Source organism: Patiria miniata, unplaced genomic scaffold, assembly GCF_015706575.1.
Source record: "Patiria miniata isolate m_02_andy unplaced genomic scaffold, ASM1570657v1 HiC_scaffold_18, whole genome shotgun sequence".
Taxonomy (NCBI): Eukaryota; Metazoa; Echinodermata; class Asteroidea; order Valvatida; family Asterinidae; genus Patiria; species Patiria miniata.
The window spans coordinates 17,246,498-17,262,542 of NW_024037056.1; the positions used below are offsets into that span (position 1 = coordinate 17,246,498).

A 16,045-nucleotide genomic window follows, 5' to 3' on the forward strand; every position below is an offset into this window, starting at 1 on the left:
ATTGTTCGGGACTGACACAAAACTATTAAAAATAGACGAAAACCCTTGAAGAATAAATTTAATATGATTTAAATAAATACAGAGTACTAATCGCGAAAAATTCAATCCAAATTCAACTCACTTTTAATTGAACAAAAATAAAGCACCCTTTGTGCCAGGAGACGATAACTCAAGAAAAATACCGGTACTGCATTGAATTGAAATTGCGTCCAATAATTGGTCGTGATATGCGAACACAAACCTTTTGAAAGTCAACAGAAACCGTTGAATTAGAACCATCAAACCCTCTGCTGATTTATTATGTTGTTGATTTTTCATTTCCCCTAATCAATTAAAAAATATTTTGGCAATGACGTTTTTGAAATAAGCCCCGTATGACCCATACTAAGATCTGAAGACGTGTATAAGCTTTGGCACCCACACACACGACACAATTGTTTTCAAAAACAATGAAATTAAACAGGCTGAATTTCAGTAAACCTAGTTATTTATTGCAGTTTAATTCATTTCAAATTTCAATTTAACTACAAAGCAAAATAAAATATTTCTAAATTACTGACTTCTATTTTTGTGTAGTTCACATTAATTTTTACGTACATTTACATACAAAAATACTTGCCCTGCCTATTACTCACTGTACTGCCCAAAAACTCTATGGTTTTGTTGATTCTTCAGTGAATAATTACAATGTAATGCAATGTAACACCATGTAACACAATGTAATACAATGTAGTACAATGTAATGCAATGTAATTCAATGTAATACAATGTAATATAATGTAACACAATGTAATGCAATGTAACACAATGTTATACAATGTAATACAATGTAATGCAATGTATTACAATGTAACACAATGTAATACAATGAAGTCCAGGCCTAATGTGTTAATTTAATTCGTCGCCTTACAAAATTAAAGCCCAATTTAACAATTCTTTACTAAATTATCAACATTTAATTTCTCTTATGTCAACTGAAATAAACTTAAACAAAATTATTACCAATAAAAAGCTACATGTAACTTCTTACAATGCTACAGTTGCCAATTCAATTCAATTTCATTTTCAATTCAATTTATTTATTAACCATCATGAATACAAAAATAAATTCTACATCCTGTGTGTTAAAAACACTGAAACATACCTTAAAATTACATGATAATATAAACAAAGTTGAAAGACAAAAAAACCACCACCATTCACAACCCCAATACACATAATTGAGACTTGTTTTATTTCAGAATTTTTCAAAATGTACTAGAAAGAGCACGCCGCATAATTACTAATCTAGCTATGCTCGGTTTAAAATCATTAGAAAAACAATGCGTGATGAATATGTATGGAGGATTTTGCTTTGAATAAAACCGAGTAAATTAGGCCGGTAGAAGGCAAAACTTCATCACACAATGTTCAAATGAGCTGCAGTTCACTCAGTGAATGATTCATCGAATGACTTCATCCTAGCAGCCACTCGCTTGTTTTGAAGAAGCTTGGCCTGGGTCTCCCAGAACTGAAAGTACAACCACATCAGGCAGCCGTTGGTCTTCGGACCGCAGCTCTTGTCGTTCTGCAAAATGTCCTTCATACCCATGTACAAGCCTAGCTCTTTGTCGTACGGCTTGGCGTAAGCCGTGTGCTTGAGTTCCTCCTCGATCTTCAAGCGGTCCCCGCGGTATTGCAAGTGGCTGCAGAAGATGTCTTGCCGCTGTTTCAGTAACGGGCGGAGTTCCTCAAGATCTTTCAGGACCTTCTCTGTCGATTCTTCTTCCTCTTTCAGGATGCTCTCTTCCTGAAGTTGACGCCGTTTGATGGTCGTAATGCCCACGTTTCCTTCGTAGACGTCCCGTTTCTTTATCAGGACTTCCATCTCTGCTTGCAGGGATTCCATGTTCTCCTTCAGGTCGTCAATTTGCTGCTTCTCCTTACGGAGTTCGCTCAGCTGGATGCTGAGGCGCCGCTGGGCCAGCCAACCTGCACCAGGTGAAATTAGAAAGAACTTGTGAAAAACAACGCCTTTTAAAAATATGCTTTTTGTCATTAACAAACTTGTCACATACTATTGAATATAGTGAGTTTGCACAGATGATTAAATGCAGCTCCCCAGGAATTTACGCGGAAAGATTTCCATATACGAAGTTCACTCAACACCCTGTGTACAAACCCTATGAGATTGGACTGAAAAATTCTAAGTGTTTTCTAAGAAAATGCTTGTATTTTCTCACTGCTCAAATTGACTTTGATGACATGAAAGTGCTATCTGGGGCTTGTTAGTCAATACAGAGGAAAAGTAGTGAACTTCGTATATGGAAATCTTTCCATTTTCGCTGCGATGCTCCCCGAATCCTCCAAAATCCACCACTGTACATGTGATTGTGAAGTCTTAAACCCAATGGCACACTCTTTGTAAGTACTACCAAGTTTCAAGAGGCATCAAGCCCCATGTAAATTAGCAATAGTGGCTGTTACATTGAAGAATAACATACCCACAAACACACTTGATGCTGGCAATAAGACTGGTACAATCAACTGAGAGGCAATGCGACTCAGCTTCTTTACAAATGGTTCTTCAGTCGGTGGGAAGTTCAGATCATTGGACTCCATGGTTACAGAGCAGAGGAAGTCTTCGTCTCACTAAACCTGGACGACAAGGATTAAAATTCATCTGGGATGAATTCAAGGTTTGTTTGACATTTTCACTTGTCTTAGGGCCGGGTCTCCATAATTATTAAACATTTTTCAAAAGCGTACAAAACATGAATCTTTTTGGCAGAACCCCCTGCCCCCTACATTAAAAAATGTTGATTTTCAAAGATATCCTGCAACAGATTCTCAGTCCCAGATTCCTTCTAATGAAGAGGAAAAAAGCTAGCAACACTGTTTCCAATGAAAAATACATTAAAAATAACAATAACATGTTATTGCCCCTATGATGATGATCAATTGTGTACTACAGTGCACTACTATTTTTGTACTATTACTAATCCCAAATTCAACTCGCATGAACAAAAATAAAGCACTCATTGTGGAGACGATAACTCAAGTTAGTCAAGAAAAACACACTGCGGCAATTGAATAGAAATTGCGTCCAATAATTGGTCGTGATATACAACACAAACCTTTTGAAAGTCGAAGAAAACCGTTGAAGAACAAAATTAATGCCAATTTTTTTTTTTTTTACAAAGTTACAGTGTTTTTAGTACTATTAACTGTAAGTCCACTTCCGTACATTTTACCAACATTGATTTCTTCCAAAAGAGGGCGCGCTACACAAATACTGGTACTTTCTGTCAACGCGGAGCCGCCCAAACGAAGTCGGCTTTACGTGAAAAATAAAACACACTTTGTGGAGACGATAACTCAGGAAAAACACATTGAATTGAAATTTCGTCCAACAATTGTTTGGGATATAGGACACAAAACGTTTTAAAATCGGCGAGAACCCTTCAAGAATAAATTTAATATGATTTAAAGAAAAACAGTGTACTAAGCGCGAATTGAACAAAAATAAAGCACTCTTTATGGAGACGATAACTAAAAAAAAAACACATTACACTGAACTGATTGAAATTTCGTCCAATAATTGTTCGGGACTGACACAAAACTATTAAAAAAATAGACGAAAACCCTTGAAGAATAAATTTAATATGATTTAAATAAATACAGAGTACTAATCGCGAAAAATTCAATCCAAATTCAACTCACTTTTAATTGAACAAAAATAAAGCACCCTTTGTGCCGGGAGACGATAACTCAAGAAAAATACCGGTACTGCATTGAATTGAAATTGCGTCCAATAATTGGTCGTGATATGCGAACACAAACCTTTTGAAAGTCAACAGAAACCGTTGAATTAGAACCATCAAACCCTCTGCTGATTTATTATGTTGTTGATTTTTCATTTCCCCTAATCAATTAAAAAATATTTTGGCAATGACGTTTTTGAAATAAGCCCCGTATGACCCATACTAAGATCTGAAGACGTGTATAAGCTTTGGCACCCACACACACGACACAATTGTTTTCAAAAACAATGAAATTATACAGGCTGAATTTCAGTAAACCTAGTTATTTATTGCAGTTTAATTCATTTCAAATTTCAATTTAACTACAAAGCAAAATAAAATATTTCTAAATTACTGACTTCTATTTTTGTGTAGTTCACATTAATTTTTACGTACATTTACATACAAAAATACTTGCCCTGCCTATTACTCACTGTACTGCCCAAAAACTCTATGGTTTTGTTGATTCTTCAGTGAATAATTACAATGTAATACAATGTAGTACAATGTAATGCAATGTAATTCAATGTAATACAATGTAATATAATGTAACACAATGTAATGCAATGTAACACAATGTAACACAATGTTATACAATGTAATACAATGTAATGCAATGTATTACAATGTAACACAATGTAATACAATGAAGTCCAGGCCTAATGTGTTAATTTAATTCGTCGCCTTACAAAATTAAAGCCCAATTTAACAATTCTTTACTAAATTATCAACATTTAATTTCTCTTATGTCAACTGAAATAAACTTAAACAAAATTATTACCAATAAAAAGCTACATGTAACTTCTTACAATGCTACAGTTGCCAATTCAATTCAATTTCATTTTCAATTCAATTTATTTATTAACCATCATGAATACAAAAATAAATTCTACATCCTGTGTGTTAAAAACACTGAAACATACCTTAAAATTACATGATAATATAAACAAAGTTGAAAGACAAAAAAACCACCACCATTCACAACCCCAATACACATAATTGAGACTTGTTTTATTTCAGAATTTTTAAAAATGTACTAGAAAGAGCACGCCGCATAATTACTAATCTAGCTATGCTCGGTTTGAAATCATTAGAAAAACAATGCGTGATGAATATGTATGGAGGATTTTGCTTTGAATAAAACCGAGTAAATTAGGCCGGTAGAAGGCAAAACTTCATCACACAATGTTCAAATGAGCTGCAGTTCACTCAGTGAATGATTCATCGAATGACTTCATCCTAGCAGCCACTCGCTTGTTTTGAAGAAGCTTGGCCTGGGTCTCCCAGAACTGAAAGTACAACCACATCAGGCAGCCGTTGGTCTTCGGACCGCAGCTCTTGTCGTTCTGCAAAATGTCCTTCATACCCATGTACAAGCCTAGCTCTTTGTCGTACGGCTTGGCGTAAGCCGTGTGCTTGAGTTCCTCCTCGATCTTCAAGCGGTCCCCGCGGTATTGCAAGTGGCTGCAGAAGATGTCTTGCCGCTGTTTCAGTAACGGGCGGAGTTCCTCAAGATCTTTCAGGATCTTCTCTGTCGATTCTTCTTCCTCTTTCAGGATGGCCTCTTCCAGAAGTTGACGCCGTTTGATGGTCGTAATGCCCACGTTTCCTTCGTAGACGTCCCGTTTCTTTGTCTTGAGTTCCATCTCTGCTTGTTGTTTCTCCTTATTGATGCGCCGCTGGACCAGGTAACCTGTACCAGGAGGTGAGGTTAGAGAGAACTTGTGAAATCAACACCTTTTAAAAAATATGCACTTTTTGTCATTGAGAGACTTGAAAGTATTTGCACAGAAGATTAATAGAAATTCCCCAGGAACTTGTGCTTGGATCCTCCCCGAATCCTCCAAAATCTGCCACTGTGAAGTGTTAAACCCAAATATCACACTCTTTGTGATACAGCATGTGATACTACCGATACTTGTATTTTGTAATCCAGACGCAGTCCTAATTTGAGAAGGCTGTTAGGCCAAAAAAAAAAAAAGTCGGTCTCTGGTCAGCGCGCGCGTCGATTTTAATCATGCGCGGCAATTTTTTTTTTTCCCAAAAAAGGTCCGCGGTAGCTTCAACAGCGCCCTCTATTTCCGCACCTCCTCATGTTTTTCTTTTACCAAAGAGCACCAAGGAATGGGAAATTGCACCAAGGCAAATGATCGAGAGCACCAAGGCAAATTATGGAGGACACCAGTGTCATGAGGACACCAAAAAAGCAAAATAGTACCCACCTTGTCTGTACAATCCAAGCTTGGAAAAAAAGAAAAAAAAGGCCGCGTCCCCGCGTCAATCCCGGAACTTTGGTCTGACCAGAGACCAAATATTTTTTGTTGTTGGCTTACATTGAAGAACATTAACCTACCGACAACCGCAGTTGATGCTGGCATCAAGACTGGGACAATAAACTGGCAGGCGATGTGGCTCAGCTTCTCTAAGAACGATTTATCAGTAGGTTGGGAGTCCGTGATGGCCATGGTTACAGAGGAAGTCTTCGTCTCACCACTATGTCAGGTAAACCTGGATGTCAAAGCATAAAATTCATCCGAAAAAAAGAGGTTTGTTTGACGTTTTCACTTAGGCCTAGGGGTCGATCATCTATAATTATCAACATTTTCAAAAGCGTACAACATGTATGATCATGTATCTAAAAAGAGTAGGCCCTACATTATATTAAGGGCCTACAGTATATGTACTTTCAAAAATGTTGATTTTCAAAGAAATCCTGGAACAGCATGAACAGATTCTCAGTCCCGGATTCATGTCTTTTCTACATTTTTGCAATAACTGACCTTTATGCGCCTATCAAAAGTCCCCCCCCCCCCCCCCCCCCCCCCGCGCTGCCCCAGGTACGATTGTTAACATTGCCATACTGGTGTGCCCACTGCCCAGCAGGTTGGACGAAGTCTTCATTGCACCTCCGTAACGTAGGGAGGAAAGGGAGTCCACCTGCATGACCTGGGCTAGTGTGCCCACATACGTATATGTCGGGGCATGGTCCGGGCATGGTCGGGCATTGTCACTTAAATTTTGCCCGAGGGGTGGGGATTTTGTCACTTCAAAAGTGACAATCCCCACGTTTTGGGTGGGGCGGCCCTGGAGGGGGTGGGGGTGGGGGAGGGGTAGGGGAAACAATTGATTGGCGCATAGTAACTGTAAACTTACTTCCGTACATTTTACCACGAGCAAGGTACTTAAACATTCGCTCGTAGTCGTACCCCCCGCCCTGCAAACAGGACGCTGGGATACTCTGATGAGCTTCACAGAATCTTGTGAAGGAAGTGGCCTTTGACCTATGTATAAAGCATCTGGCTGCAGCTGTTCAAAACCGCAGTTAGACAATGTGCGCAAATGCTATCCGAAAACTTCCCATAGAATTGCGCACATTCCATACCGGAAGTGATTTCGGTTTCATTGCGGAGCATGTGGACAAAATTTTGAGCGTCGCATAATGCAATCCGACCGTTCGTGATTCGAAACGGAGCCTGAGCGAGTGACGGGAATTGTAAATTTACAACACAGATAAGTTTTACAGAATTTCCTACATTATAACGCTTTTTCAACGAGAAAAAACATATCTAAACTGGAATAAAAGAGTAATGAATCAGTTAATAACGGCTGTTTCAAACCTTGCAGAGTCATGACCTTGATGACGCGCACCAATAAGAGCGTGAATTCGTCAGAGTATTGTACGAGCGAAAGTACTAACATCGATTTCCTCCAAAAGAGGGCGCGCTACACAAATACTGGTCAGCACCGTAAAGACGTCTGTCAACGCGGATCACGATCTGCCCAACAACACAAATAAAACACACTTTGTGGAGACGATAACTCAAGAAAAAAGAAAAACACATTGCACTGCATTGAAATTTCGTCCAATATAATCAGGATATAGGACACAAAACTGTTGAAAAACGACGAAAACCCCTTGAAGAATAAATTTAATATGATTTTGAAGAAATACAGTGTACTAATCGCGAAAAATTCAATCCAATTTCAAGTCACTTTTAATTGAACAAAAATAAAGCACTCTTTGTGGAGACGATAACTCAAGAAAAACACATTGTATTGAATTGAAATTGCGTCCAATAATTAGTCGTGATATACAACACAAACCTTTTGAAAGTCGACGAAAACCCTTGAAGAATAAATTTAATATGATTTAAATAATTACAGTGTACTAATCGCGAAAAATTCAATCCAAATTCAAGTCACTTTTATTGAACAAAAATATAGCACTCTTTGTGGAGACGATAACTCAAGAAAAACACATTGCATTGAATTGAAATTGCGTCCCATAATTAGTCGTGATGTACGACACGAACCTTTCGAAAGTCTACAGAAACCGTTGAAGAACAAAAATAATACAACAAAACAAAAACTACTTTGTGTTGGGGCACTTTCGTACATTTTACCAACATCAATTTCTTTCAAAAGAGGGCGCGCTACACCAGTACTTATGACCCAGGTTTGATCGAAGTCCTGCCTAGGCCTGGTCTGCATGTTGATTTGGGTTTTTCAGTCCCTACCTGTTCCATGAATTTTCCCCAGAATATTCTCCTGGGGTTCGGTACGGGTACTGATCTGAAACTTGTAGAAACAAAATTGCCCAACCGGCAGCCGAAGTATATAGGGGGCGCTCTTCATCTGTCCCGATCTTTCATAATTCAGTAGATTGCTGCAAACTTTTGAAATGTAATGATAGCCATTAAGTTCCTCTTTCTTCTTCTTCTTTTTTGTTTGTTTATATTTTTCTTTTCTTTCAGCGTTTCTCTCCATTTAGTTGGTTTTTTTTGGGGGGGGGGGGGGGGGGGCTCGAGGTGTTCCCTTTCGGTACAACCAGTCAGTGGAGGTACGTGTGCGGACATGATCCAGTCTCTAAATTCGACGTACTTTACTACTTCCATGATACATATCTTTCTCAAAAAGTGTAGCTCCAACTTTTCTGCAATATTCAATAAATAATTCCGGATGAAATAAATGTTCCAAATGAAATCGGGATGACACCGCTTCGCCATGCATTTCTTGGGAATAATAAGCAGACGATAACTCCAACGCAATTTTATTGATAAAATCAGGCAGAATATCACAGTCATTGTTATTGGTCATTGCGTTGCGATCTTTACCATTCCAACCAATCGCATAGAACGACAAAAAGAGTTCGGTAGAAACATCTGGATGATTCGGGAAATGTAGTCTGGTTCCTGCCGCGTACAGTTTTCTTCATGTTGCGTCATACGACCAACAGGTACGGGTAGCAGATTGTGCACTACACGTATGTAGAAAACTCGAGAAGGAGTGATCCTCGTGAACTGACGATTTGGAAGTTTCGAGCAAAGGCCTCAGAAATGTCTAAATTCGGCGGATTTTCGGAAAGTCCTCTAAAGACACGAATGACAAGACCAGTGGCAGACGACGATCCTTTACCAGACGGCTGGGAAATGTTGATCGACCCAGAAACGCAGTGGCCATTTTACGTGGATCACAGAAGCCGTCGGACGAGTTGGAAAGACCCAAGGCACCCCCGACGTCCAAACATGTCCAGCCCGATGCAGGTAAAATTTGACGCCTAATTTAATCCCACTCCCAGTTTTATTTTGCAGCCCTAACCGGCTGATTTTTTTGGGAAAGAATGTTGTTTCCTGACGCCACTTTTATCATCAATTATTAGGGAAAAGTGTTGCAACCTGACGCCACTTTCTTGTTTAAATGTTATAAATATGAAATTGAAAGATCATCTCAATCATGTCAGTTGAAATAGGCCTAGGTCATAAGCCGTTTAGCGGATACTGCCATCTTTGAAACGGGGGGGGGGGGGGGGGGGGGGGGGGGGGGGGGGACATTGCAATGAAAATATGTCCCAGCATGCAACTGTTGCTGAGCATGATGGGATGTCTTTTCATTGTAATGCCCCCCCCCAAAAAAAAAATGTCAAAGATGGCGGTATCTGCAAATGGCTTATTCGTTGCACATTGTTGCAAAAAAAAACATGAATCTGGGACTGAGAAACGTTTCCAAATTTGTTAGGAAATAGTTTGAAAATGTTCTTGACTCTCTGTAGACTTAATACACAGTCGCGGAAGTGGCTTCAGGTTGCAACTTCTTTAGCAAATATTGATTTAAAAAAAAAAGAAGGCTTTTTTGCATGCATATTATGACATGTTTCTCTCTTCTGTTTTATACTTTCTAGTTCTACATAACATGTGCGGGTAAATACAGGGCGTACATTGTGACAAGAATCTGTAATCCTAAATTGTACACAAATTTTAATAAAATGATTTCTTTTGGTTTTTGTTTGCACAGGCCTTCATGGATTCAGCAATCGGTGGAGACAACTTCTTCCGCAGTACTTTTGACAACCTGAACCCCATTTGGCAAAATACATGGGATCCATTCAATCGCAGCCCTAGAGGGAGCCCTTCCATGCCGCGCCGGGCACAGCATGACATCCGACGCGCCCCGAGCCCCCAGCCCAGCGGCAGGCGCACCCCAACGCTGGACAGCCAGATGAATCGTATGCGCATGAACGAGTCTCCCCATCAGAACGTTGAACCAGACTCGCTACATCCCCAGGAACAGGTGTACTCGTCAAGTCCAAGAACCGATCAGCATCATCACCACCATCCACCCAATGAATCCCGTAGAATACCCATCACCGAGGAAAGTCTACACTCTCATGTACATGTACCCCAGCGTGACTACCCAATGTCTGATGGGGAACGAGAGATCAATATACCCATAAGAGTTGAGGGCCGGGACTGGGATTACGATGGGAACACTGCTCCAGCACGTCCCCACGGAGAACCCATTCAGAGTTCTCAGGCTCGCCCCAGAATGCCTCCACAGACCATGCCTAAGCCAGTACCCACGCCTCAACATGTGCAAACTCAAGAACCTCATATACAAGATGTGCACATCCGAGAATATCAACAAGATCCTCGGCAATACCCCTCCAGCGATGGTCCTGTGCGGTACCCCATGCAACACGAGCCCGAAGTCGAGCAGAGGGACCTGAAAGAGAGGAGCCGGGGCGCCGGGAACCAGGATGCCAGGACCCAACAGGATGAGCCTCTGCAGTACCAACAACCACAGCCGAGGGGCCCACAACAGGGTCAGGTTTCCCAAGAAAGAGAGCAGCCGCCCACAAGCGGCATTGAAACGGGTTCCCCATGCAGGCCAGAGAACGGAAGCCGGGAGCCAGGGGTTGCCCAGGGGGAGGAGCCCAAGGTGCCACCCCAGGTCACCCAAATCCGCGCCATCCAAGCAAAAATCCTGGACGTGGGCGGAGACATTGAGGACTTTGTTGGCCGCAAGGGTACCAAAGACTACCTGCGGATTGAGGAGATGCTGATGAGGCACATGTTGGAGCTGGACAACGTGGACACACTAGGTAACGAGCATATACGCGGGGAACGGCGGATGGCCGTTGTCACGGCACAGACGCTGATGTCGCGGCTGGAAAAAAAGGCTCTGCCTGCAGATGTTTAGAGTGGGAAAAAAGCCCAGACGAAGGCAAAGAACACACTATGACCTGATCACGACACTTTCTAGTCTTGGTTTCAGACTGGATTTACATTGTTCCCTCTAGCAGCTCTTTCCTAGCAAGCATGGCTAAGTAGGCACGCCAGCAGAGGTTGCTATGATGAAAATGAATCAAATTCACTCATTTTGGTATCTCTACAAAGAAATTCCTAGGATACCTCAAGTGCGTGGCATTTAAAAGGTAAAGGTAAAGGTAAAGGTCCCATAGCCATTATTGTCCGTAGGGGCAGTGGGATGTTAGAGGTCCACTGTGTCTTGGGCCTGGCATATGAGTGGCGGTGCCCAGTCCTCTCCTCTCGCCGTCTTACCTTCCCTGAACGAATCAGGTACCCATTTTACTGTTGGGTCGTCAGAGAGAGTTTTCCAGTTTTTGGTCCGAATGGGATTCGAACCGCCAACCTTTAGCTCCGTAGCTCCACGCTCTAACCGCTTGGCTACGAGCCCCTACTAGCATTTACTTGACTTGACTGGCATTTACTTGACTAATAACATGCTTGAGGAATTTCTCGGGTCGTTGTACCAAAGCAACTTTAAGACCAAGACTAGAGAAATGCAGTGGATGGAATAGAGACAAAAGCCATGTATGATGGAATTTTTCATTTGGAGACAGTAAGGTGGAATTAGAGACAAAAACCATGTACATTTGTGTATGATGGAATTTTTCATTTGGAGACAGTAAAACTTTGAGATTGATTGTGGTATGCGCTGCAATATTAATTTAAAATCAACTATCTAACTTTTACAAGCTTGGTTGTCGAGGGTTAAGGTGTCTGCACTAGTTACATATAACCACAGGTCAGGGGTTGTATTCCCAGTGTGAGCAAGCGAATTGTTGGACAAAACTGCCTGCAAGCTCTCAGGTGTCACTTGAGTATTAAGTTGCACTTATGCTTGGCCGGTATGAAACAAGAACTGATAATGGCCTTGAGTGTCCAGGCCCTTAGCTGGTTTTAAAAGTACTCATTTCAAACCGGCCGAGCACATAGTCCCTTTTTAGTAACTTGGCTAAAAACCAAATATTAAGACAAAAACTGCTATATTTTGACCACAAACAATATTGAACTGGCATACGCACTTACCTTAAAATGCACAGGCCACAGGGTACAAAATATAACTGGTTTTGTTCGGATAAAAGAGGAAAGGGTTTGTACGCCCACATTTTCTATAATGTCATATTTTATTGAGTCTGAGATGCACCTTGTTTCTTCTGATTAGGCCTCCATTAAGCAACTCCAGATGCTGACGCATAATAATTGTATTCATAAGAACGGCCTTGGCTGTAAAGAGTTAAATTTATGCATTTTAGCTGAATCATGTGTACTGCTTAAATTATATCATGTCCTCAAAATGAGGTTTGTAGAGTTTATTTTTTTATGCATGGGGAATGGGGAAGGGTACCTTAAGAACCACAGGGATACCTAAAAGTGGTGCTCCAATCATACTGAAAAAAAAAATTAAAAGTGAGAATTCCCCCAAGCTGAAAAAAAAATAATGATGCGCCATACTTTAAATTATTCGTTACTGTATTTTAAAGTATTCACTACTCTCGAAATGGGCAGCGCCTTGCATATAATCAAATAAACAACATTGATCTTTTAATAAAATATAAAAAGTGTTTTCCAAGTTTTGCCGTATTCAAAGCTTTGAGTGTTTACCTTATTATACCTATTCCTTACTGTTGGGCAATTCTGTAAAATCCAAAGTGCGCCCAGCTCCGACCACATGATGTACATGTACAGGTCGTTAAGGCGTTGTAAATGTACCTTAGTTTGGTCTGTAATTGTTTTCTACTCATTAGGCCAAATAAAAAACAAACATGTTAAGCGTCCCCGCCCGCTTCCTTTTTGGAGGCCTCCTCCTTTTTTTCCTTCTTTTGTTTTAACCGAAAAAATCATAAATTTAAAACAGTGACATCATTTTTGGCCTCTTTGTCTGTTGCATCTAGCCCATATAAAGCTGGTATGTCATTTCCTGAGTCCAATGGCGGCCATTTAAAAAACAAAAACTGTCCGCCATCTTGAAAAATAGCCCGGTCGGGTGGCCAATTTGGAGGTGAAAAAAAAGGGCCTCCCGCTTCCTTTTCTTCAAAAAGGCAGGACGCTAAACATGTTTTTTTTTTATTGTCACATATTATTGATGTATCACATTCACTTTTCCAACGGCAGCTAATTGCAATGTCTTGAAGTTGGACTTCAGAACACAAAGTAATGATAAATTTGCACTGCGTGTGTACATCATGTACATGTAGTGCAGGTTATATCATGTGGATGTGTACAGCTAAAGTGCATGCTTTACATGAAGCTGCCACAATGAACTGTAACTCTTCTTCCTCACCATGGAAAATCAACCCAAACCTTTTGTCTAAATCTGTGATTTTTAAAAATTTCCCCTAGAGCTCGACACTAGATACTTGTAAGACAGTAGAAAGAAACTATGCAATTTAATTTGTTATTTTTTTGTTTTACTTAGATCACACTTTAAAAAAAAAAAAAATTACATATTTTTTTACCACATTGATATAATTACCCCCTTATTTGTTTAGTGCCTGAACAACTTTAAATTGTAACCTGTTGTACATGTACATGGAACAGGGTGATATTTATTTATTTAATAGGATTAATACATTTCGCAATGAATTTTGAATTGTTTCAATTTTAAAAACTATTTCCACAGGAATGTTGCTCTTTACTGTAGGTGTAAAATATAGGTGTGTTTATAACTATGCTCCTGAAAGCTAATGTGATATCATTATGTATTATATGAAGTACATTGTACAGCACGTTTGTTTATGGTGTAAATCAAGGATTTTCTATTGTTCATCATCATTGATCTTTTGTTTATACTAAAATTTTTTGCAACAGCTCTCATTGGTTTGTACACGTTTCCTAATCGAGGTCGTCCTCGATTTGACTCCTGTCCTCGATTACTTGATGGTTATTCACGTGTGGGTCCTGGCTTTAAACCATAAACAAACACACGTACATGTCCCCATCTTACATGGACTTGGAAATAGTATTGAATCATGTCAAAAGATGAATAAACATGTACATGTACATGAAAATGTGTCCTATATGTTTTGAATGGATTGTGCATTTATAAAAGTCACCTGTGTTAGTTCAGTCGGTGTGTCTTTGTATACTCAACAAATGCGAATCTCTTGTACAGTTTAAATTAAATGTGGCCAAAAATGTACTTCTTTCCATACAATAAAGCAATTCCTTTGGAGGTAAAAGGAGCCTTTCTTTGTTTGAGAAAACAATTCACACTTTTGACTGATTTTACCACCAATTTTTGTTGACATTTCATTTTAAAGTCCATCCGTCCACAAATTGCACTGGAATGTGTTCTAGGGTCCCTTACGCGTCTTTCCTGCAAGTTTGAAGCAATTTCATTTTTTGGCCTAAATTGAAAAAAAAATGCAAGGGGTTAGCCTTACTTTTTTGATGAAATTCTTTCAAAACTTGACTTTTTTAAAAACAATGCAGAAATTCCTTTGAAAAGTCCATCCGTCCACAAATTGCACTGGAATGTGTTCTAGGGTCTCTTAGGCATCTTTCCTGCAAGTTTGAAGCAATTTCATTTTTTGGTCAAAATTTAAAAAAATGCAAGGGGTTAGCCTTACATTTTTGATGAAATTCGGTCAAAAATTGACTTTTTTCAAAACAATGCAGAAATTCCTTTGAAAAGTCCATCCGTCCACAAATTGCACTGGAATGTGTTCTAGGGTCTCTTAGGCATCTTTCCTGCAAGTTTGAAGCAATTTCATTTTTTGGTCAAAATTGAAAAAAATGCAAGGGGTTAGCCTTACATTTTTGATGAAATTCGGTCAAAAATTGACTTTTTTCAAAACAATGCAGAAATTCCTTTGTAAAGTCCATCCGTCCAAATATTGCACTGGAATGTGTTCTAGGGTCTCTTAGGCATCTTTCCTGCAAGTTTGAAGCAATTTCATTTTTTGGTCAAAATTGAAAAAAATGCAAGGGGTTAGCCTTACTTTTTTGATGAAATTTGGTCAAAAACTGAATTTTCTCCAAACAATGCAGAAATTCCTTTGAAAAGTCCATCCGTTCACAAATCACATTGGAATGTGTTCTACGGTCCCTTTGGCATCTTTCCTGCAAGTTTGAAGCAATTTTCTTTTTTGGCCGAAATTGAAAAAAGAAAAAAAATGCAAGGGGTTAGCCTTACTTTTTTGATGAAATTCGGTCAAAAATTGAATTTTTTTCAAAACAATACAGAAATTCCTTTTAAAAAGTCCATCCGTCCACAAATTGCACTGGAATGTGTTCTAGGGTCTCTTATGCATCTTTCCTGCAAGTTTGAAGCAATTTCATTTTTGGTCAAAATTGAAAAAAATGCAAGGGGTTAGCCTTACTTTTTTGATGAAATTCGGTCAAAAATTTACTTTTCTCCAAACAATGCAGAAATTCCTTTAAAAAGTCCAACCGTCCACAAATTGCATTGGAATGAATTCTAGGATCTCCTAGGCATCTTTCCTGCAAGTTTGAAGCAATTTCATTTTTTGGCCAAAATTGAAAAAAATGCAAGGGGTTAGCCTTACTTTTTTGATGAAATTCGGTCAAAAATTGACTTTTTTCAAACCAATTCAGAAATTGCTTTGAAAAGTCCATCCGTCCACAAATTGCATTGGAATGTGTTTGAGGGTGCCTTAGGCGTCTTTCCTGCAAGTTTGAAGCAATTTCATTTTTTGGCCAAAATTGAAAAAAAATGCA

The 16,045-nt window shown here is 39.5% G+C and overlaps 3 protein-coding genes across 4 annotated transcripts; 1 reads left to right on the plus strand and 2 right to left on the minus strand.

Annotated features, from left to right (window-relative positions):
- Positions 1 to 811: 811 nt before the first annotated feature.
- LOC119724942 (coiled-coil domain-containing protein 127-like) lies at positions 812 to 3,314 on the minus strand. Of its 2 annotated transcripts, none has more exons than XM_038196274.1 (3): positions 3,227 to 3,314; positions 2,484 to 2,637; positions 812 to 1,971 (listed from the first exon to the last, which is right to left on the minus strand). In XM_038196274.1, exons 2-3 carry the CDS (start codon positions 2,599 to 2,601, stop codon positions 1,427 to 1,429), a joined length of 663 nt encoding a protein of 220 aa, XP_038052202.1. In that variant the 5' UTR covers positions 2,602 to 2,637; positions 3,227 to 3,314; the 3' UTR covers positions 812 to 1,426. The 2 variants fall into 2 exon arrangements, with proteins under 2 accessions (XP_038052202.1, XP_038052201.1); XM_038196273.1 differs by lacking the exon at positions 3,227 to 3,314 and adding an exon at positions 3,117 to 3,204.
- Positions 3,315 to 4,307: 993 nt separating this feature from the next.
- LOC119724944 (coiled-coil domain-containing protein 127-like) lies at positions 4,308 to 7,550 on the minus strand. Its single transcript, XM_038196276.1, has 3 exons — positions 7,400 to 7,550; positions 6,136 to 6,290; positions 4,308 to 5,475 (listed from the first exon to the last, which is right to left on the minus strand). The coding sequence occupies exons 2-3, from the start codon at positions 6,245 to 6,247 to the stop codon at positions 4,988 to 4,990; spliced, it is 600 nt and encodes a 199-aa protein (XP_038052204.1). The 5' UTR covers positions 6,248 to 6,290; positions 7,400 to 7,550; the 3' UTR covers positions 4,308 to 4,987.
- Positions 7,551 to 8,590: 1,040 nt separating this feature from the next.
- On the plus strand, positions 8,591 to 11,586 carry LOC119724945 (BAG family molecular chaperone regulator 3-like). The gene is made up of 2 exons (XM_038196277.1): positions 8,591 to 9,325; positions 10,074 to 11,586. The coding sequence occupies exons 1-2, from the start codon at positions 9,119 to 9,121 to the stop codon at positions 11,256 to 11,258; spliced, it is 1,392 nt and encodes a 463-aa protein (XP_038052205.1). The 5' UTR covers positions 8,591 to 9,118; the 3' UTR covers positions 11,259 to 11,586.
- The last annotated feature ends 4,459 nt before the right edge of the window (positions 11,587 to 16,045 follow it).